Source organism: Nicotiana tomentosiformis, chromosome 9, assembly GCF_000390325.3.
Source record: "Nicotiana tomentosiformis chromosome 9, ASM39032v3, whole genome shotgun sequence".
Taxonomy (NCBI): Eukaryota; Viridiplantae; Streptophyta; class Magnoliopsida; order Solanales; family Solanaceae; genus Nicotiana; species Nicotiana tomentosiformis.
In genome coordinates this window covers 104,168,966-104,191,627 of record NC_090820.1, presented here as the reverse complement: position 1 = coordinate 104,191,627, position 22,662 = coordinate 104,168,966, and the positions used below count along the sequence as shown (strand labels likewise).

General features: G+C 36.9%; 2 protein-coding genes across 2 annotated transcripts; one reads left to right on the top strand and one right to left on the bottom strand.

The window, feature by feature from the left end:
* The first annotated feature begins 418 nt into the window (after window positions 1-418).
* Window positions 419-2,400, top strand: LOC104110098 (senescence-specific cysteine protease SAG39-like). Its single transcript, XM_009619520.4, has 2 exons — window positions 419-1,067; window positions 1,679-2,400. The coding sequence occupies exons 1-2, from the start codon at window positions 638-640 to the stop codon at window positions 2,266-2,268; spliced, it is 1,020 nt and encodes a 339-aa protein (XP_009617815.1). The 5' UTR covers window positions 419-637; the 3' UTR covers window positions 2,269-2,400.
* A 1,151-nt stretch (window positions 2,401-3,551) lies between these two features.
* Window positions 3,552-5,917, bottom strand: LOC104110097 (senescence-specific cysteine protease SAG39-like). Its single transcript, XM_009619519.4, has 2 exons — window positions 5,426-5,917; window positions 3,552-4,275 (listed from the first exon to the last, which is right to left on the bottom strand). The coding sequence occupies exons 1-2, from the start codon at window positions 5,865-5,867 to the stop codon at window positions 3,695-3,697; spliced, it is 1,023 nt and encodes a 340-aa protein (XP_009617814.1). The 5' UTR covers window positions 5,868-5,917; the 3' UTR covers window positions 3,552-3,694.
* Window positions 5,918-22,662: the final 16,745 nt, after the last annotated feature.

Genomic DNA, 22,662 nt, shown 5'->3' with positions numbered 1-22,662 from the left:
TCCTAATAACTCATATACATCGAAAAGGAAAATATTTAAATTCAGAGAGAAAATATTATTAAAAGTATGCGAGTGTATAGTAAGTCCTAATTTTGTCTTTTAAAATATCTTTCTTAAGTAACTACATTCGCATTCCATATTGATTTATACGGTACAGTTTGATGTAAATACTCGTTGCGAATAAGGGTAATATACCCATATAAAACATGAAGAGGGCAACATTCTCCCTCGTCTGAGGAGACATTCAGTTTTTTAATGTTGAATTGGTTTTGTGGTCACTAACTCATTCATTCTTTGTTTTCCACTTTGTTTTGCGTTCATTTCGGTTTGAAGAAACGTTCAAAATCCATATGCTAGATTTGTTTCTATTGTATTGTGTGGACATGCTTTAAAACATTATAAAAAAAAAACATGCAACAATCCAATTATCTATCTTTACGTGAATCATACAAGATTTAATTTGCCGTTCTTTTCGACTAATTAGGCAAGGGTTAATGTGAGAGAATCACTTCAAAGAACAAATAAACTGAGGTCTATAAATAGTCAAGAAATTCTAATTAGCTTATTCATTCCAAAAGTCAATTACCTTATTAAAATTATTAGATTTTTTAAGTGTAAAACCCTCAAGTGGTAAATTATGGCTTTTATTTTCAATTGGAGACTCAATTTTGCTACTCTACTAGTGTTGGGATTGTGTATTTCACTAGTCACATCTCGCACTTTGTACGAAGCATCAATTACTGAAAAGCACGAGCAATGGATGAGTCAGTATGGACGCGTATACAAAGATGATACAAAAAAGGCAAAGAGGCTCGAGACGTTCAAACAAAATCTTGAGTATATTGAATCAACCAATAAGGATGTAACAAGAACTTATAAATTGGGTATCAATCAATTTGCTGATATGACAAATGAGGAATTCAAAGCTATTCGTAATGGATACAGAATATCGTCTCAGCAGAAGATAAAAAATACATCTTTCCAATACGAAAATGTGACAGTTCCATATAGTATGGATTGGAGAAAAAAAGGTGCAGTTACAAAGATTAAAGATCAAGGACAATGTGGTGAGTAAAACAATTCAATTTCAAATCTTGTTTGCATTTTACTTTTAAATTTTTGGTAATAAATCGTTAATATTATATTACATACTCGATAGACGCATTACGGAAATCCAATATAGGAATATCATCTAGGATACTTGTGTTACCAATCCTCTCGAGCCGAGGGTCATTCGGAAACAGTTTTTCTAGACCCTATCTTCCCAGGGTAGGGGTAATGTCTGTATATACATTACACTTCCCAAACCTCACATGTGAGATTTCACTGGGTTTTCTTTTTTTTGTTATTGTTGTTGTTGTATACTTGTGTTACCAAGTCTAGCCAAACTATTAGACATACTCAGGGGCGGATTTAAATGGTACACTTGGTTGAATGCTGAGTTATTTATGGTGCACTTAGTTGAATACTGAGTTATTTACGGTGCACTTAGTTGAATACTGAGCTATTTACCCCCAAAACATATATTGATTCCCACTTAATACAATTTTTCTCCTTTTTTTAATAATGCACCCATATTCTCAAAATTTTAGATTTGCCTCTGCATATACTGGCGTAAATATTTTTTCCGTTTTACACTATTACTTGGAGAATTATTTAAGACAAGGTAAAAATGCAGGATGTTGCTGGGCATTTTCTGCTGTGGCTGCTACAGAAGGAATTAACAAGATCAAAACAGGAAAATTGATATCATTATCCGAGCAAGAACTAGTTGATTGCGACACAAATTCAAATCAGGGATGTGAAGGAGGTCTTATGGATGATGCATTTAAATACATTATTAAAAATCATGGTCTTACTTCAGAATCTAATTATCCATATAAAGGAATTGATGGCACTTGTAAAACTGAAAAAGAATCGAATCATATCGCGAAAATAAGTGGTTACAAAGATGTTCCAGAAAATAGTGAATCGGCTTTGCTTAAAGCTGTTGCGAATCAACCTGTATCTGTCGCGATTGATGCTAGTGGATCGGACTTTCAGTTCTACTCGAGTGGCATTTTTACTGGAAAATGTGGAACTGAATTAGATCATGGTGTCGTTGCAGTTGGTTATGGTGCAACTAAAGATGGTACAAAATATTGGATTGTGAAGAATTCATGGGGTGTTAGTTGGGGTGAAAATGGATACATTAGAATGAAAAGAGATATTGTTGCTAAAACAGGACTTTGTGGAATTGCTATGAAAGCTTCTTATCCAATTGCTTAAAATTATTACAAGTTTGATTGGGTTGTAGTGCCTTAAGCTAAGACAATTATTTGATTCTCATTATTATTATTATTCATTTGCAAATGTGATGATGGATTTGTTCAATGTAAAGAGGATTCAAACACTGAGAAATTATTGTCCTTGCGCGTTCCAGTAGCTTTAGTGCATTACTCAGTGTTATTCTTGTGTTTTCTTATTTGTTAGATTTCTGTTATTACTTGTTATTTCTTTCGCTTCGATTTTTCATTGCACCATTCAGTGTTAGTCTTGTATTATCGATTCTGTTTTCTGATGGGTTTACTTGTTGTTGCTTCTTCCTTTTATCTTTCTTGAGACGAGGGTCTATCGGAAACAATCTCTCTGTTTTTCTATAGGTAAGGATAAGGTTTGCATATACATTACCCTCCCCAGACCCCACTTGTATAATTTCATTGGGTTTTTTGTTGTTGTTGTTGTTGTTGTTGTTGTTGTTGTATTACCTACTCGTCACATTTCTGATACTGTTGTTTGCTCCTAGTGAATACGTTTATCCAAATATATAAATGCCCAAACTCTTCTAGCTTTCCAATTAAGAAATTTAAAAGTTCTATGGCGCTTACGCATCATATCTCAGGACTTATGTCTCACCTCATATTAAGTAAATGTGTTGTCTCACGCCCCTGCCTTTTGAAACACTGGAGTTGAGTACCTGGGGCCGGTCGATAGGCGGACTTTTGGGGTGTGACAGTATGAATTAGTATGAATTAGAATTAGAAAGTTTAAAATTAAATTCCAAATATAAAAAATATATCATTCTTTTTGAAACAAATCAATAATTAAAATATGTCACAAAATTGAGTATTATTAGCTAGCTATGAAATTACATGGTTTGATAAGGAGGACTTAATAAAGATTCAAGTTCATTTCTCTTTAAAACTACATAGAACATGACATTCTGTAATTCATCCTATAACAAGGACATTTAATTTGCATTGCACAAAAGCAATTTGAACTAGTACAACAGAAACCTGAAACAGTAACCAAACTAGCACTACAACAACAACACAACAACTCAATATGATCCCATAAGTGGGGTATGAGAAGGGTAGTGTGTACCCAGACCTTACCCCTACTATCGGGGGTAGAGGGGTTATTTTCGAAAGACCCTCGACTCAAAAAGATGGCCAGAAAGATAGTACCAGCAACCTAAGGATTAGAAAAATAGATGGAAAGAGCAATAACAATAACCAGTAACAATGATAAGATACTAAGAATCAGAGCGGAAAAATAGTATGGAAACAACATGTACTACTAGCACTAAAGGTGCTATATGCCTATATATATCCTATAGGCCAAAATAGATTAAAATAGGCAGTTCCGTGCACAACACATCCCTCGGTCATGCAGAGCTCGGGAAAAGGCCGAAATACACTGAAAATTCAACAATCTAAAGAACAGGATAGGAAGCTAAAGTGGTGATCCCACAAAGACCTCCTTCAATTCCAGTATCTCTAGCAATTTTCATGTAACCATTTTCACCCCAACTTGTCCCCCAAGAATTCTTGATCAACCAATATTTTGTACCATCATTTTCTGTCCCATAACCAATTACAGTAACTGCATGATTTAGTTCTTGACCCTCGCAATTTCCATTGTAAACACCATTTTGGTACAGATGAAAATCTTCATTCACTGCAATACCGATAGAGACCGGTTGTTTAGCTACGGCTTTTAACAATGCTGATTCAGTCGAGGGCAGAGTTTCGTAACGATTGATTTTCACTGCAGAGTTCATCTCTTGGCTTTTGCATGAATCTTGATATTCCTCGTAAGGGTAGTTGGATTCTGTGGCAATGCCGCCATTTTGAATGATGAAATCGTAGGCTGTGGTCATTAAACCGCCGTTGCAACCGTTATTTTCGGTGGTGCAATCTAACAGTTGTTGTTCGGAGAGTGAAATCAAGTTGTTCGTTGAGAGTTTGTTTGCTCCTTCTAAGGCTGCAACTGCTGAAAATGCCCAGCAACATCCTATATTTCATGCAATTTATTAATGAGTTGGAAGTTCTATGCACATATTTATACAAATCATATCACTTGTATTGTTTTAAAGGTTAACTTTTATGATAAACATACAAAAATAGTAACTATACTGCAAAGTAGGTCAAATACATTATTGGTAGTGTAAAACAAATTTAAATTATCATATATGATTTGTTGGGCTAAAATGGCTCAAAGATACTCTTAACTTAGTATGATATAGTCCGCTTTGGCCAAACTGTACGGTTTCCCCAAAAGGACTCACAATATTAAAAGTTCTCTACGCCTTATATGCAGGCTCCCAAACTTTTTAGCTATTAATGTGAGACTTTGTTTGCATACCCAATAATCCTTCTCTCGAACTAAGTTTTATGTGGCTCACTACCATGATCATGATCCACGGGTCTCCCCGTCGAACCAGTTTCATGTGGCTATTACCACGATCCACAGGTCGCCATCGCTATGCTCGTCCGCAGAACCTGGGATCTGATACGAGTTGTTGAGCTAAAACAGCTCAAAGATACTCTTAGAATAGTGTGATATTATCCACTTTGGATTAAGTCCGCACGATTTTTTTCAAAAGACCTCACACCATAAAAAAACTCTAAACCTTATATGTAGGCTTATATGTAGACTCCTAATTTTTTCAGTTACCAATGTGAGACTTCACACACTCATAATTTAAGTGCCTTGTCAACATTATTGGACAAGAAGAGAGTACTCTATGCATATCTTATTTTCCATTTTAGTCTATTACAGAAAGAATGTATTTTTATATTTAGTATGCTTGCTTCTAATATTCTCATTTTAACCTTAGTGATACTCCGTTATAATACAATGATAAAACATGTTTAAGATCACAAATTTGAAAGGAGCATGTAGTATTTTACTTAAATCCTTTCTCAATACTTAATAAAAAGGGCAGCTCAGTGCACTAAACTCTCGCTATGTACGGGGTCTGGGGAAGGGCCGGACCACAAGGGTCTATTGTACGCAGCCTTACCCTACATTTCTGCAAGAGAATGTTTCTATGACTTGAACCCGTGACCTGCTGGTCACATATCATCAACTTTACTAGTTACGTCAGCACTTAATAAGAAGAGAATATGAAACTTTTCTTGAATAGGAAACTGTGCCTTACCACATTGACCTTGATGTTTGATTCTAGTGACAGCACCACTCTTTCTCCAGTCCATAACAGATGGAACATCACTCAAGTTTTCATACTTAAATGATGATTGAATTTGAGAGTAGGAATTAGACAACTTAAGTCCAGTAGTATAATAACTCAAGAATTCCTCTGCAGTAAGATCAGCAAATGCATTGATGCCTAATTTGTATGGCTTTTTAGTCCCATTATTGTTGAAAGACTCAATAAATTTCACATTCTCTTTAAATATATTCAATCTCTTTTCCTTCTCTGCTTCATTTTTGTAAGTACGTCCATGACTTGACATCCATGACTCGTGCTTTTCTAACATGGATAAAGCTTGAATATTACGAGAAGTGACTTGAGATGTAGACATCCCAATTATCACAAAAAGAAGGATAAATAGTATTTTCCATCCAAGGATCAAAGCCATTACAAAAAGAAAAAGATATTGTAATAGAAGTATGTTGTAATAAGATCTTGATTAATAGGCTTATAATTCTATCCTTTGGTATATAGTAGGGTATTTATAGGGGTGTTAGGAATATTACTTTTCAAAAATTTCCAAGAAAATGGGTCCTTAATTGATGTTGACATATGGAGATGCGTATTTAACAACCTTTGAAGAATGAAATAGGAAATTGATTTCCTTTAGGTTGAGAGCTACTTGCTAATTGGTCTACTGTTTATTTATATTTAGTATCGAAAATATTGGAATTAATTGAACCAATTGACTATAAGTCACTACTGTAAATTGAACCCCCGACCTCACTTTAGAGGTGCACCTACTAACCGTTGTAACATAGTAAGATATTTTGAGCTTGGACGTATACACATATTAAGTTCTCTCTGTCAGTGGCGGAGCGAGGATTTTCATAAAGGGGAATCAAAATATAAAGAAATAAACTCACCAAGAAGTTAAGGGGTGTCAATATATAGTAGATATATATATATTTTTTTAAATTACCTAGCTACATAGTGTAATTTTTCAATGAAGGGGTATCGATTGACACCCCTTGAGTGCATGTGGCTCCGTCACTGCTCCCTTCGTTCACTTCTAGTTGCCCACTTTTGACTTTGCACTCCTTTTAAAAAAAATGAATAAAGTTTATATTTTACAGTTTTACCCATAATAATGATAGCATTTCCAAAAGTCTTGATAAATTATTTGAGGAATAAGTAGTTAATGATAAGGGTAAAACATGAAGAAAAAAAAAGAACTGTCTTTATCTTGATTTAGTATAGTGGACAAGTAAAAATAAAAATATATTTTTAGGATAGTGGACAAGTAAAAGTGAACGAAGGAAGTAGTTTTGAGGATATATAATATTGTTATATATGGTCTAGAATGTGGAGCATGGGTGCACGTAAATCCACTCCCTTACACATAGATACGCCCCGGTCTCCGATGGTTGTTAAAAAGGCTATAGCATAAGAACTAAGTGGCTTCACCATTTCTAATACACGTTTGCCTTATATTATTCGAGCTATCAATAACTAAAACAATAATAATATATTCGTATGATTTCATAAATGAGGTCGACGATGGATGGAATATACATAAACCTTACCGCTACCTCGTTTAAAGTATAGAAGTTGTTTCTGGTTGACTCTCCCCTTATTATTTCAGCTATCATGTAAAGCAATTTGTTTTGGTGAGAGTCGGATTCTTATCCTATTTATTAAATACTAATTCCACAAATTCCCACTAATATAACTAGACTATGAATTGTTATTTCTTCTCCAATAATGTTAGATCCTGATAGCTGTCTATCTTTTAGCCACCCTCTAATGGTGGTTAAAAGGGGAGGTATATATAAGAACGAAATTGCTTCACGAATTCCAAAACAAGTTCCTTTAGCTTTTAGAAATTGGATCGTCTTTTACTCTTCTTTCACATTTGCCGCAATTTTCGCAAAGAAAGCATCTAGAAAAATGACATATATAGTTTACTCAAGAAGACTTATTGGTCTATTATTATTTGTTATTGGGTGTCCAAATAAAATTTCACATTCGTAATTGAAAAGATTGGGAGATTATATATAAGATGTAGCCGTGTAGAAATCTCTTAATAGTGTGTAGCTTTTTGGGAAAAACTGTATGGGTTTCGCGTAAAGCGGGCAATATCATATTATGTTAAGAGTATCTTTTGGCTAGCCTAACAACTGGTATCAGAGTCTAGGTTCGGCGGGACGAGTATGGTGATGGCGTGGGACTCAGTTTGCTTACCTTTACGCGCTTGAAGGCGCGCACACAAGAAGAACCTAGTTGAGGACTTCGGTTGTCATAAATGATCTAAAGATATGGATGACACACAGTAAATCTCGAAAACTAACCTGTAAGTAGTAGTAGTAGTAATAGGCCATGTGGAACTTAGTAGTGTCCATACTATGAGCTCTAGACGAAAAGCAACATTAAGTGGGCGTTTGGACATAAGAATTGTAAAATTTTGAAATAAAGTGAAAAATATTTTCAAGAGTTTTTCATATTTTTGAAAAATTCTAAAATTCATCTTCAAGTGAAAATTGAAAATTTTATGGTCAAACACTGATTTCGAAAAAAAGTGAATTTCTTTTTTCATGGCCAAACAGGCTCTAAGTCTTCGTCAAAATATCTAATTATACTCTGCCCTCTTGAGTATACTATGGTTTTAAAGTTGATTTATGATTATTCATTTGTCGCAATATTTGACATTTGCCCTAAAGTTGTATTATCTTTTAGTTATAGGGAATAATCTGAAGTTTTATATAATTTTACTAAGGAACACAAAAAAGAGAAGTCTCTGAACTTGACCAAAAGCAAGATTCACATTCATGTTGACTTCCTGGACTAATTAGACAACTAAAATCATATAATTCACAATTGCGACACTTCCCAATTCGCGATACACATTTGACAGGCAATCGTCTAATATGGCTAATTTCATAATCAATTAAAAGACAGATAAATTTTATCCCTTTTGATTTTGTATATGGTGGTAATTCACTAAACACAATGTTTAAGAATCTTGATTTGTGTAATAGGAATTGTGAAAGAATATATTGAACTAATAGTTGAAAAGTTAGCTTAATGGAGAACACGTCAGATTAAAGTTATAAGTTTGCATTGTAAATGAAATTGAAGTTGTGAGAGTTATTAGAATGGGATTAATTATTAGGGGAATAATGTCAAATATTATGAAAATTTGTGTCCTAGCCTTTTTTTCTTCTTCTTCTTCTTAATTAAGAAAAAGTTGTACCGGTGGTTAGGCTGGCCTCTGTCTTTATACATCAAATCTTTCAATAACAGTCTTGTTTCGATACTTTTTGATTGTTATAATAAAGTGTTGTTATATAGAATTTGTATTATAACACAATATAAAAAATTGATTCCAGTGTAAACTTGACTGTTATAGTGAAGCAGGGGCGACCCAATGGTAAAGCAAGTCAAGCAATTGCTCTGTAGGGCCCCCAAAATTTCTAATATTAAATAGTTGTATGTGATAATTTTTCTTTTAAAAAGATTTAGTATATCAAAGAAAAAACATATTTTTTCATGAAAAAAAAATAATTTGGGACCGCTAGAGATATTGGGGTGAAAATAGAACGGGCTAACCAGTTTTCGGACTGATAATTGAAAAATAGCCAACGTTTGCAAAGTCAATAAAAAATAGCCACTATTTTGCTACAACATAGAAAGTTCCAGCATAAACTTTATGTGTGTCCTTACCTCATTTATACACATCACCATTATCACATGACCTACATTAATTTTACCACGTTATTACTCACTCTTCAAACCATATTTTACTTCAATCTTTTATATTCCCTTTGGCTTCTCTACACTCACAAGTTCATTGTCTCGTAAATCATTCTTTCAAATAAGATAGCAGAAAACAATTGCCAACACTCTTTTTTTTCAAACTTTCCGCACGTTACATCTTTTGTTCTTAATTATATATTGTCTTTTTGTTTATTTATTAGAATTTAATATATATATATATATATATATATATATATATATATATATATATATATATATAAACAAGAAAATATGAATTCGCATATTTAAAACACCAAAAAAGGGAAGAATTAAAACTTTAATACTTTTCCAAAAAGGAGTTATTGATAAAATTTTAGCGAACTATAAAAATTTTGAATCAGAAAATATGTAAGAATTTATGGTAGATGAACAAATCACTAACAAAATTGAGCGAGACGATAATGAAATCCAAGAAGAAAAAGAAGTTGGTGAGAAATCTATCATAAATCTTTCAGAAAATAAGAAAATTCTAAGAGAATGGAATAATATCCTAGAACATATATGATCCTAGTAAAAAGATCGATTATAAGTAAAATATTAATAATTTTGTATCTCAAAAAGCTAGAAAAATAAATTTTAAATAAAATTTTACTAATTTTTTTTTGTAATACCGAAAATTTAAGGCCCCTTTTTGAAGTATGGCTTTAGGCTCCAAATATCATTGGGCCGCCCCTGTAGTGAAGTACAATTATAACTAATGGTTGTTATAGAGATGTCTGACTAATAGATATATTATATAATATATTGAAGTTGAAGTCTTAGCTCTATCACGGAGTAAGTTAAATTGAATGGAATTCATTACCTCTACCATCATGGAGAAGTTAAATTGAATAGAATTCTTTGTTCGAGAAGAATCAGTATTGAGTTTTAAAAAAATAAAATTTATGAATAAAAAGAAGGTTAAAAGTACCAATAAACAAGTAGATCTCAACCTAAAACAAATCAATTTCTTATTTCATGCTGCAAAGGTTGTTAAATACGCATCTCCATATGTCAATATCAATCCAGGACCCATTTTCTTGGAAAATTTTCAAAAGTAATATTCCTAATGAATTTAAGTTAAATATCATCAGTGTAAATTTGTTATATTATCATATTACTCAAAGAATATTTACAAGTAAGTCTTCTTAAATGATAGGATTTGTAATATTTAAAAATAAGACATGTGTAAAGATAACCAGATGGTGTAAAGATATGACATGACATGGACGTTCTTACAAAAATGAAACAGACAAGCTAGGAAAAAAGATTGGATATATTCAAAGAGAACGTGAATTTTATAGTCTTTCAACAATAATGGGACTAAGCCATACGAATTAGGCATTGTTCCTTTTACTAGTTACTTATACTAAAAATAAATTCGCTTTTATTTATTTATTTTAGTAAATCAAGAGACATTTATTATTTTATTTCAATGTTACCCTTAATATTAAGTACCCACACTCCCCAAGTTTATTAGAGTCACAACTTTAATAACCATTAAGAAGGGTAAAATAGTAAATAAATCTTTAATAAATATTTTTTTTAAGGGGTATGTCTAGTCAACAGAGGACTGGTAAAAGGGAACGAGGGAAGTCGTACGGACAAGGGATTTAAGATATATCGGCTAACAACATAAGAGATTTATATTTTAATTATCAGTGTAGTTTAATTTTTTCTATTATTATAGGTTAGTTATTGTGATAACTCATCTTTAAATTTAATAATTATTTTTGTATCCTAAGACCTCAAAAAGTATTATTCATCATTCCTCGACTGGCGTGCGCAGTCCGTATAATTTTTTGAAAAGTTTTTATATGAAAAATTGATTAAAATGAGAAATAGAGCCTTAAAACTCAACTGAGTTGACTTTGGTCAATATTTTAAGTAGACGGACTCGGATCAGTATTTTAACAGTTCCGGTAGGTCCGTATAGTGAATTGTGACTTGGGCGTATGCCCGAAATTTAATTGGGAGGTCCCTAGCTCGAGTTATCGCATGTTGTCGAAATTTTTAAGTTTAAAGGTTTAATTACTTAAGAGATTTGACTAATATTTGACTGTGTTGATACCGGATCCGTATTTTAGTTTCGGAATCCCTTATAGCTCCATTACTATATTTATGACTTGTCTGCTAAATTTGGTGAGAAACGGAGCTAGTTTGACGTGATTCGGGTGTTCGGTTGTTAAAATAGAAATTCTAAAGTTTCTTAAAAATTTCATTTGATTTGGTATCCGATTTATAGTTTTAGGCATTATTTTGGTGTTTTGATCGTGCGAGCAAGTTTGTATGATATTTTTGGACTTGTGTGCATGTACGGTTTAGAGCCCCGAGGGCTCGGGTGAGTTTCGGATAGCCTACAGACCTTTTGAACTTTGGAAAAAATCTTGTTTTTGAGTTCAATTATCATTTGGTGCATGGTGCTTCGCGATCGTGAAGCCATTCCTGCGATCGCGAAGAGGAAATTATGAGCCGTGATTTTTACCCTACGTATTCGTGAAGATAGGCACGCGATCGCAGAAGGTTAGCTCCCAGTGCATCACGAACGCGTAGAGTTGATCGCGTCCGCGAAGAGGAAATGAGGCTAAGTTGGGGCACTCAAATTTGTTCTTCGCGTTCGCATGAAGCGGTCCGCGATGGCGAAGGCCTACGGGGTAATGCTTCGCGTTCGCGTATAGGATGTCGCGTTCGCGTAGTGCAAATTGACAACTTGTGCAAATTGTGTTTCGCGATCGCAAAGCTATTCCCGCGATCGCGAAGAGTAAAATGGACCTGGGCAAAAATAGTTCTACGCGATCGCGAACGAATTCTCGCGATCACGATGAGTAAAAATCTGGACAACAGAACTTAAGTTCTAGAAATGGAATTTTGTCCCATTTTCTACCATTTTCGATTTTGAGTTCGAGTAAGACGCTTTTTGGGCGATTTTTACGGGAAAATATTGGGGTAAGTGTTTCTTATCCTATATTGATTATATTCCATAATTCTATACTCATTTACATCATGAATCCATGAATTTATGGAAGAAAAATGAGATTTCTTATAAAATCTTTCAAAAATGTAAAATGAAGATTTAAAAGCCAATCCGTTATTGGAATTCGATAATTTTTGTATGGTTGAACTCGTATTGGAACGGGTGTTCGGATTTCGTAAGTTTTTCCGAGATTCGAGACGTGGGTACCACTGATGAGTTTTGAGATAAATTTCGGATTTTAATCCGGAAAAATTAGTAAATTCATATGAAATTAATTCCTACGATTTATATTGAGTATATTGAATTGTTTATGACTAGATTTGAGGATTTCGGACACGAATTCGCGAGATAAAGGTTTATTGGATTCTTGAATTTGGTTGCAAAGCGAGGTAAGTATCGTGGTTAACCTTGACTTGAGGGAATAGAACCCTTAAATTATTTGTTATGTGAAATGCATGTGTATGACGTATAGGCGAGGTGACGAGTGTCTATACGTCGTCAAATTAATTATTTGAATAATTACTTGAAAAAACATAAATTATTTTAAATCATGAATTAATTATTATATTAATTGTTTCTCTCGTGTTCTTTGCTCAATATCATGCCTTGAATCCATGCTATAATTGCTATGTGCTTATTTGATTTATATGACTTAATTTTCACTTGACGTTTAGCATACAAATTATTAAAATGCCTATTACATCCTTAATTTTCATAATTAATTGCTACTTGTCATCACTTATTTCTAATAAATCATAATTATTGTGTGCTTGTTGTCTTATAATTTCATATTAATTATTGCATTTATTGGAGTAATTTCTTTTATAAGAATTGGTAAATGAAAGTGAAAATATTGGAGGAGCGGGTTGCACGCCGCAATGGAAATGAAAGTGAATATATTGGAGGAACGGGTTGCACGCCGCAACAGAATTGATTGAAGTTAATATATTGGAGGAACGGGCTGCACGCCGCAAAAGAATTGATTGAAATGAATATATTGGAGGAGCGGGTTGCATGCCGCAACAGAATTAATTAAAATGAATATATTGGAGGAGCGGGTTGCACGCCGCAACAGAATTGATTGAATGAATATATTGGAGGAGCGGGTTGCATGCCGCAACATAATTGATTGAAAAGATATATTGAGATCGGGTTGCACGTCGCAACTGAATTGAATATGAATATATTGTGGGATCGGGTTGCACGCCGCAACGAAAATTGATTGAAATAATAATTGGTTATGACTGTTGAGTTGGCTTCAACTGTTAAAATGAGTTACCTAATTTATTTTTATTATTGTTGTTATTATTATTATTGCGTACAAGTTAATGTAAGTGACCTGCCTTAGCCTCGTCACTACTTCGTCGAGGTTAGGCTCTGCACCTAACAGTACATGGAGTCGGTTGTACTGATACTTTACTCTACACTTCTTGTGCAGATTTCGGAGTTGGTCCTAGTGGCGTACTGTAGATTTGCCTGGATACTGCTACCAGTAGAGACTTGAGATATAACTGCACAACGTTCGCAGTTCTGAAGTCCCCTTCTATCTTATCTTAACTGTGTATTATATTTCAAACAACTTGAATTTTATTCAGACCTTTATTTGTATTATTCTAGAAGCTCGTGCACTTGTGACTCCAAATTCTAGGATGGTATTTAGATATCGCGTCTATTATGGATTATTAACTTTATTTTCTCACTTGTTTTCTTTGTTATTAATTAATTTAAAATTGTGTTACATTGGCTAATTATATTCTAACGTTGGCTTGCCTAGCAAGTGAAATGTTAGGCGCCATCATGTTCCCGAAGGTGGGAATTTCGGGTCGTGAGAGTTGGTATCAGAGCACTAGGATACATAGGTCTCACGAGTCACGAGCAAACTTAGTAGAGTCTGAGGGATCGGTACAGAGACGTTTGTATTTATCTTTCATAGGCTATGAAGTTTAGAAACAATATCACTTCTTTTTTATCCTGTCGTGCGATTTATTCTATCATCGATAGTTGAATCATTCTATTCTTATTCTCTCACAGATGGCGAGAACACGTAATACATCTACTGACGGACAGGGACCATAGCCCCCAGTGGCAACTATGGCGAGGGGTAGAGGTCGAGGCCGAGGTCGTACTAGAGGCCGGGGAAGATGTAGAGCTCAGTCTAGAGCTCGAGCAGCCGCACCTGTTGTAGAACCTCAGGTGGATCTCCAGGAGGAGGTTCCAGTTCAGACTGTACCAGTTGGACCAGTTCAGGTCCCGGAAGGATTCATAGCTACTCCACTACTTCAGGATGCTCTAGTCCGTTTGGTAAGTCTTATGGATGGCGTGGCCCAGAATGGTACATTTCTAGTGGCACCAACCATCTCACATGCTGGGGAAGGAGCACAAACTCTCACTACTCCAGCTCCGGAGCAGATGGCTCCTCAGAATCAGGCTCCAGCAGCCCCGCCAGTTGGGGTAATTCAGCCAGTTGTTGTGACACAGGCCGGCGATAGGCCCGCCATGTCTTTTGAGGCCTTATTGAGACTGGATAAGTTTACCAAGCTATTTCCATTTCACCTCAGTGGTACACCTTTTGAGGACCCACAGGATTATCTTGACCACTGCCATGAGGTGCTGTGGAACATGGGTATAGTTGAGACCAATGGGGTCGATTTTGTTGTATTTCAGATAACGGGTTCCGCTAAGAGGTGGTGGAGAGATTATATATTGACCAGACTAGTTGGATCGCCTACATTGAACTGGGAGCAGTTTTCACTGCTATTTCTAGAGATGTTCCTCCCTAACACATTGAGAGAGGATTACCGCAGGTAATTTGAGCATCTACAGTAGGGCAGTATGACTGTTACGCAGTATGAATCTCGTTTTGTAGATTTAGCCCGTCATGCTCTCCTTTTACTACCTACTGAGGGAGAGAGAGTGAGGAGGTTTATTGAGGGACTCACTCACCCTATCAGGCTTCAGATGGCCAAGGAGACCGGAGGTGAGATTTCCTTCAGGCGGCTGCTAATATCGTAGGAGGATCGAGATGGTTCTTGCACAAGAGAGAGGGCAGAGGTCTGATAAGAGGCCTCGTCAGTTCAGTGGTTTTAGTGGTGCCTCGTCTGGAGGCAGGGGTAATTTTGGTAGGGGTTATCTTCCTAGATCGTTTCATTCAGCACTTCAGGCATCTCCCGGTACTTTAGGGAGTCACGGTCCTATTATGCCTTACTCTGGGCAGCCAACATTTAGTGCACATTCAGCTCCTATCAGTGCACCACCACTCCAGAGTCACTACAGTGGTTATCCAGCCTGTTCGGTTTAGTTTCAGCTTCAGCATCCACGACATCAGGATGGGTGTTGTGAGTGTGGGAACATTGGTCACATCAGAAGGTATTTCCCTAGGTTGTCGAGTAATAGATCTCGGCAGGATTCTCATGCCATCATCGCCTGCTTAGCCAGCTAGAGGTAGGGGTCAGGCAGCTAGAGGTGGAGGTCAGGCCGTTAGAGGTGGAGGCCATCTATTCAGAGGCCGTCCCAGAGAAGCAGTTCAAAGTGGTGGGGCCCAGCCCTGATTTTATGCTTTTCCAGCTAGGACTGAGGCCGAGTCATTCGATGCCATGATCACAGGTATTATTTCAGTTTGCCATAGAGATGCTTCAGTTCTATTTGATCTAGGATCTACTTATTCCTATGTGTCCTCTTATTTTGCTTCATATTTGGTTGTGCCTCGTGATTCTCTGGGTGCTTCTGTGTGTGTATCTACACTGGTGGGAGACTCTGTTATAGTAGACCATGTCTATCGTTCGTGTATGATTCCTATTAGTAGTCTTGAGACTATTGTGGACCTTCTACTTCTTGATATGGTAGATTTTGATGTAATCTTGGGTATGGATTGGTTGTCACCTTATCATGCTATATTGAATTGTCATGCCAAGACGGTGACCCTAGCCATGCCGGGGTTACCTCGGCTAGAGTGAAAAGGAACTCCTGGTCATTCTACCAGCATGGTTATTTCTTATATGAAGTCTCGGCGTATGGTCGAGAAAGGGTGTCTAGTCTATTTGGATTATATTTGTGATCCCAGTGCGGATGTTCCTTCTATGGACTCAGTATCAGTTGTTCGTGAATTTCCAGAAATATTTCTTGCAGATTTGTCGGGAATGCCACCCGACAGAGATATTGACTTCTGTATTGATTTAGCTCCGGGCACTCAGCCCATTTCTATCCCACCATATATGGCCCCGCCGGAGTTGAAAGAATAGAAGGAACAATTACAAGACTTATTTGATCAGGGATTCATTAGACCTAGTGTCTCGCCCTGGGGTGCACCAGTATTATTTGTAAAGAAGAAAGATGGTTCAATGCGAATGTGTATAGATTATCGGCAGTTGAACAAGACTATTATCAAGCACAAGTATCCACTACCAAGAATTGATGACTTATTCGATCAGCTTCAGGGTGTCAAGATGTTTTCAAAGATCGACTTGAGGTCTGGTTACCATCAGTTGATGATTAGGGCATCTTATGTGTAACGACCCGACATGTCATTTTGAGAATCTGCACTTCGCTCGGAGTTTTGAGAGCTCGAGCATCTCCGCATGATGTGTTATGACTTGCGTAAATCGTCGGTGTTGGTTTTCAAGTTATCCGGAATCGATTTGGAAGGATGAATTTCAAGATTCAAACTCTAAGTTGGAAGAATTGACTAAGGTGGAATTTTGGGTAAACGATCTCGAAATTGGGATTTGAAGGTTCCAGCAGGTTCGTTTGATGATTTTGGACTTGGGCGTATGTTCGGATTGGGTTTTGGATAACCCCGGGAGCATTTTGGCGCATATTGTGGAAGTTAGCATTTTGGAAAAAATTCATCATATTTGGGTTGAAGTGCATTTCAATGTTATCGATGTCCGTATGGGATTCCGAGTTTGAGAATAGCTCCGTATGGTAATTTTGGTATTGGAAGCGCGTCCGAAAATGGATTTGGATGTCCGTAGGTCATTTTGGAGTAGTTAGAAATTTGAAGGTTTTTGAGAAGTTTGACCGGAAGTGGACTTTTTGATATCGGGGTCGGAATCCGATTTCAGAAGTTGGAGCAGGTTCGTAATGTCAAATGTGACTTGTGTGCAAAATTTAAGGTCAACCAGAGTTGATTTGATATGGTTCGGACGCTCGGTTGCGATTCTAGAAGTTCTTGAGGTTTAGTTGATCTTCAAGCGTTTTGGCATCCGATTCATTGTTTTAGAAGTTATTTTGATGATTTGAGCGCGCGAGCAAGTTCGTGTTGTGTTTCTAGACCTGGGTGCATGATTGGTTTGGAGCCCCGAGGGCTCGGGTAAGTTTCAGATTAGTTTCGGATTAGTTTTTGATTGATTCTTCATAAATTTTGATTGCTGGTACTGGTATCATCGCATTTGAGATGTATTGGTCGCAAATGCGACAGCCGCAATTGCGAAGCAGCTATCGCATTTGCGAAGTCTGGGTTGCTGGGGAATGTTTGCATTTGCGAAGAACTCTGCCGCATTTGCGAAATTTCTGCCTTCGCATTTGCGAAGTATAGGGTCGCAATTGCGACCAAAGCAGGAGGCCCTCTAGTTCGCATTTGCAATACATTGTTCCCATTCGAGGGTCGCATTTGCGAACCCTCTGTCGTAAATGCAACATCTACAACCTGTTAAGTGCTGAGAATTCCGAGACTTAGCTTCATTTGGGTATATTTTTAACCCTAGGTCCGAGAAGAGGCGATTTTGTGAAGGGATTTTTATACCAAATCATTGGGTAAGTACCTTTAATCATTTCCCAACTACATTTCATGATTATATATATGATTTAACATCAAATTCATGAGACTCTAAAGGAAAATTTGGGGAAAATTGTAAAATCTTTCAAAAATGCAAAATGATGATTTGAAGGACAAATTGGTATCGGAACTTGATAATTTTAGTATGGTTGAATTCGTACCGGAATGGGTATTTGGGTTTTGTAAATTTTATCGGGTTCCGAGGTGCAGGCTCAGGGAGTTGACTTTTATTGACTTTTTAGAATTTGAATAAAAATCACACCTTTATTAATTGAAGTTGTTTTCCCTTGCATTGTGTGATGTGTTTAAGTTGTCTTTGACTAGATTGAGCCGAACGGAGGTGAATTGGTAAAGGAAAAGCTAAATTGAGTATTGAATTAACCGAATTGAGGTAAGTGTTTTGCCTAAGTTTGTTGAGGAAACTTTTCCTCCTATTTGTCATTGTTTGCCACATGCGGGGGTGATACATATATGAGGTTACGAGCGTATATGTATGTGCCAGGGTTAATCATGCTCGGGGGGTGGACTATGTTACATTTATGGTTGTAGAATTCGTGATCTCCTGCTTCATGCCTTACTTGACTCTTAGAAACTAAGGACATAATATTAAATGATAGAAATTAACACTTAGTTTATTATAACTTGATCAAATTTGATGGAATTCTGAGAATATATTGATGTGTCTAATTCGGTCATTTCTATGCTTAATCGTTAATACATTGCTACAGCCGGCCTCCTTGGGATACTAGATTCTATACTTGTGTTGTGGATCATTTGTGAGAATGTGGAAGTATTTGAATAATACGGTTCTTGAGGGTTTATTGAATCATTGTTGGCTCAAAAAGTTATGATTGGGATTTCTTTGGAACATCCATTAAAATACTCTCCTTGATGTTATTTATGCTTCCTGCCTTGTTTGTCATTGATATACATATGCTTGGTAAGGAAAAGTGTAAAAGCATGAAGGGTGATGCCGTGCCACATTATTGAGAGTAAAAGCATGAAGGGTGATGTCGTGCCATATTATTGAGAGTAAAAGCACGAAGGGTGATGTCGTGCCATATCATTGTGAGTAAAAGCACGAAGGGTGATGTCATGCCATGTTATGTGAGTAAAAGCACGAAGGGTGATATCGTACCATTGTATTAATATTATTACGCTTTCATGTTATGGTGAGTTCATGGCACGAAGGGTGTTTCCGTGCAATTGAGGACGAGAGACATGCATTATGTTGTGATATCTCTTTCTTGCAGATATTTTTATGTCTTTACCTGGAGTTGTTGTTATCGTGTTCATGTTTCTTATGTGATATGTTGTTACTATTCTGTCTTATCCTCTATCACCTTTGTTGTCGTGTTACCATGCCTTCTATTTACTTATGCTTGCCAATATCATGCTTACTTCCTGCTGTTATGATTCCATCCATTTCATCTGTTTTGTTGCACTTAAGTGTAGGTCTTCTTCCATACTAGTCGTTCATGTCCCTACTTGCTAATTTATAATGATCATGTGTTCGCTTCCTTATTTGCCATATTTATTTTCATGCCTTCACCTTGCTAGTTAGTCGAAGTTACATCCCTTTTTCCTAATCGTTGTTATTACCTCTATGCTTTCTGTTCAGTCTGTTACTGATGTTCTCATGTACATTCTCGTTCTCCATAGTTAATTGCGTATTTCCTACATATTATTTCTATTATCGGCATTTCTATCATTTGGTTGGTACTGTTTTACGCATAATTGATGAGGATGAGATAAATGCACGAAGGGTGTTGTCGTGCCGTTGGATTTGATGTCTTGAATATATTTCTCACATTATGAAAGTTTTGAGGTGACTGTTGTGATTTATTGGCTTTCGCTCTAAGGAAAGGATTGGGTGAGATATTGATACCTGTTGAATTGTGTTTTCTTCTTGTACTCCGTTATTGCTTTGTATATTCGTTTCGTGTGCTCTATTGTTAGTTTATATTACAGATTTTATCAGTGAGCATCTTTTAACCAAAGCCTCGTCACTACTTCGACGATGTTAGACAAGATACTTACTCAGTACATGGGATCGGTTATACTGATACTACACTTCTGCACATTGTGTGCAAATATTGGTTGTTGTTGTTGCTGTGTTCTATGGTTTCCGGGATTGAAGATGTACCTGCATTCCTGTTGTAGCTGCCTCTTATTCATGGTAGCCCTAGATTTATAAAAACTCTGTTTATGTATTTTTCAAACAGAAGATGTATTTATTTCATATTAGCTTGTAAATTCTATTCTTAGAAGCTCATGATTTGTACTACCAGTCCTTGGGGATGTATAAGACTTAGATAACTCCTTTGTTAAATTGTGTTATTAAATTAATTGAAAATGGAAAATCGATAATTGGCTTACCTAGCGGGTTGGGTTAGGTGCCATCACGACTAGTGAATTCCGGGTCGTGACAGGTGGTATCAGAGCACTAGGTTCGTAGGTTCTACGAGTCATGAGCAAGTGTCTAGTAGAGTCCTGCGGATCGGTTTGATGACGTCCATACCTATCTTCGGAAGGCTACAGGGCATTTAGGAAAAATTTCCCTTTCTTCTTTCCTTATCGTACAGCCTTGTTTCAGCTTGAAATCTATGATTTTGTCTCTTCCCAATCGCTCATATGTGATGTTTTGCACTCGGTATTCGCTATGCGCCGATGATCAGTGATGCTGCAGATAGATTACGACGGGCTATGGATGCTTGATTATCATCGCGATGTGTTGTCTAGCATCAGAAGCAGATGCACTGTTAAATCTTCTAGTCATTCATTTGAGGTATGAGGCGGGTTCATATGTCTGGTTGGTAAGCACAGATTTGGGAAGATTGACTAGTGGCTAGGCTATTGTGATTAAGGTGGGTTCATGGCAAGGTGTCGATTTGAGTATAACCGGTGGGCCATCTCCTACATGATGAGTTTGGATCGTGTGTCTCGTATGAGGTTTCCATTCGGTGAAGTGCATATGTTATCATTTCAGAGCATTTGGGGAAGTTGTTTGACTATTGCAATGATGGGTAAGCGCTTGGCAAAGTCTTCAGGGTGTTCTATGATTGGCATTGCATGAGTTTTGAAGTATTCAGCTAAATAGTCATGCGAAATCGGGGCATGCTGTGAAGATATGGTACTTTGGGTTGCTGATGAGGTGTTCTATGGCTTCGAGCTAAGTGGTGGAGTCTGCTAATGATGATCAGATTGTAAGATCATGGGCCGTATCAGTTTCCTAACCGAGAGACTGCTTGATTATTTCTTTGAATGGGCATATGCTGGTGAAGCACGGGTTGCTTGACACGTATTAGCCGTGTATTGAAGATCAGAATAAGATGAGCAGTTATCGAGAAGGTTCTGGCAAGTTCCAGGTCTTATGTAGCCTTTAAGGACTTTTGAATTTGTCTACGGGTGGGCTCGAAAATGGTAGCGAATAGTAATAGGATCTGCGGTATTTCCTTATCAAGAAAGGTTTACATGTCAATGTTGGAGTGATGCAAGAAATGGCTTCAGGTTCCGAGGAAGTTCCCTCAGGGCGGTCATATCAGATTGAGTTACTTTCGGGTTGGCAGTCTGCGTGACTCGGTTGAGTTAGAGGCGATTGGTTCTGATTACTCGATTAGGTATTACTGAGTTCCGAAGAATTTATCATGGTTATGACCACGGACGGAGTTGGTGTTTACCACAAGTATATAAGCTATATTGCGTATGGTGGTGTTCTCCTAGATTGAGTTAAATGAAAGATTCTCGGTTGATGAGGTGTTCAATTTGCTTATAGTTCAGAGTTGACTATGAGATTTTCGTAGTGTCGCGAGTTAGCATGTTAGGGGCGATGCGCCGTATGGGGTTGAAAAGTTGTATGTACGAGGTTGCGGTTTAGTTTTGGAGGGAGGGATATGAGTTCTTGATGACTTGGACGACTTCGGGTGTCTAAGGTTTTGCTGGCACTATCTGTTCCCACCGCATGAGAGTTCACATGTTGGCAGGTGCATTGTGTGTTGACTTATATGTATTTTTTCATAGAATGATGGAGTGTGGGTGACACATAATCCATTTGAGTAGCAGTGTTGAAATTGGATATGAAGATTCTGGTAATCGTGAGGTTTAGAGATTGGATGCTCTCGTGGCAGACTATTCCTTGACTGTGAGTCGTGAAGAAATGTTGAGGATTGGACGATTGATGGTAGGTGTTATGGAAAGGTTGCTATGGATTTTTGGAAGGTTAATTACATGTTCGGGGATGATCGAAAATTGGTTTGGGGGTTGCTTTTGAGCCTAATGAGAATGTGTATTCTGTATCAGATCGGATTTGTTTGTTCTTACGCAGTTGTTACCACATGTATATCATCGGGCGAAATGGATGTTATTCGCGCCTTGGTTTATGTTATATGTTTCTCTCTTATACTGTGACGGGTTGTAAAGGTTACGTGATTCTCTTCATATGCATATTGTGGTACAGTTTAGGCCTCATGGCACTATGGGTGAGGTAGTCTTCGTGATGTTGATTTGCTTATTGCACCATAGTTGTGCTTATCCTTCTCAGTATTGTTTGTTCCTAATAATTTTCCCACATTTATATTTTCGTGCACTCTGTTGTGCTTGATGTTGACACACATGTGATCAGTGAGCCCGAGTATTATGGCTCGATGGGTACCCTATGTGGATTGATATGATGGGATCGGGTTGCACGCCGCAACGGTACAG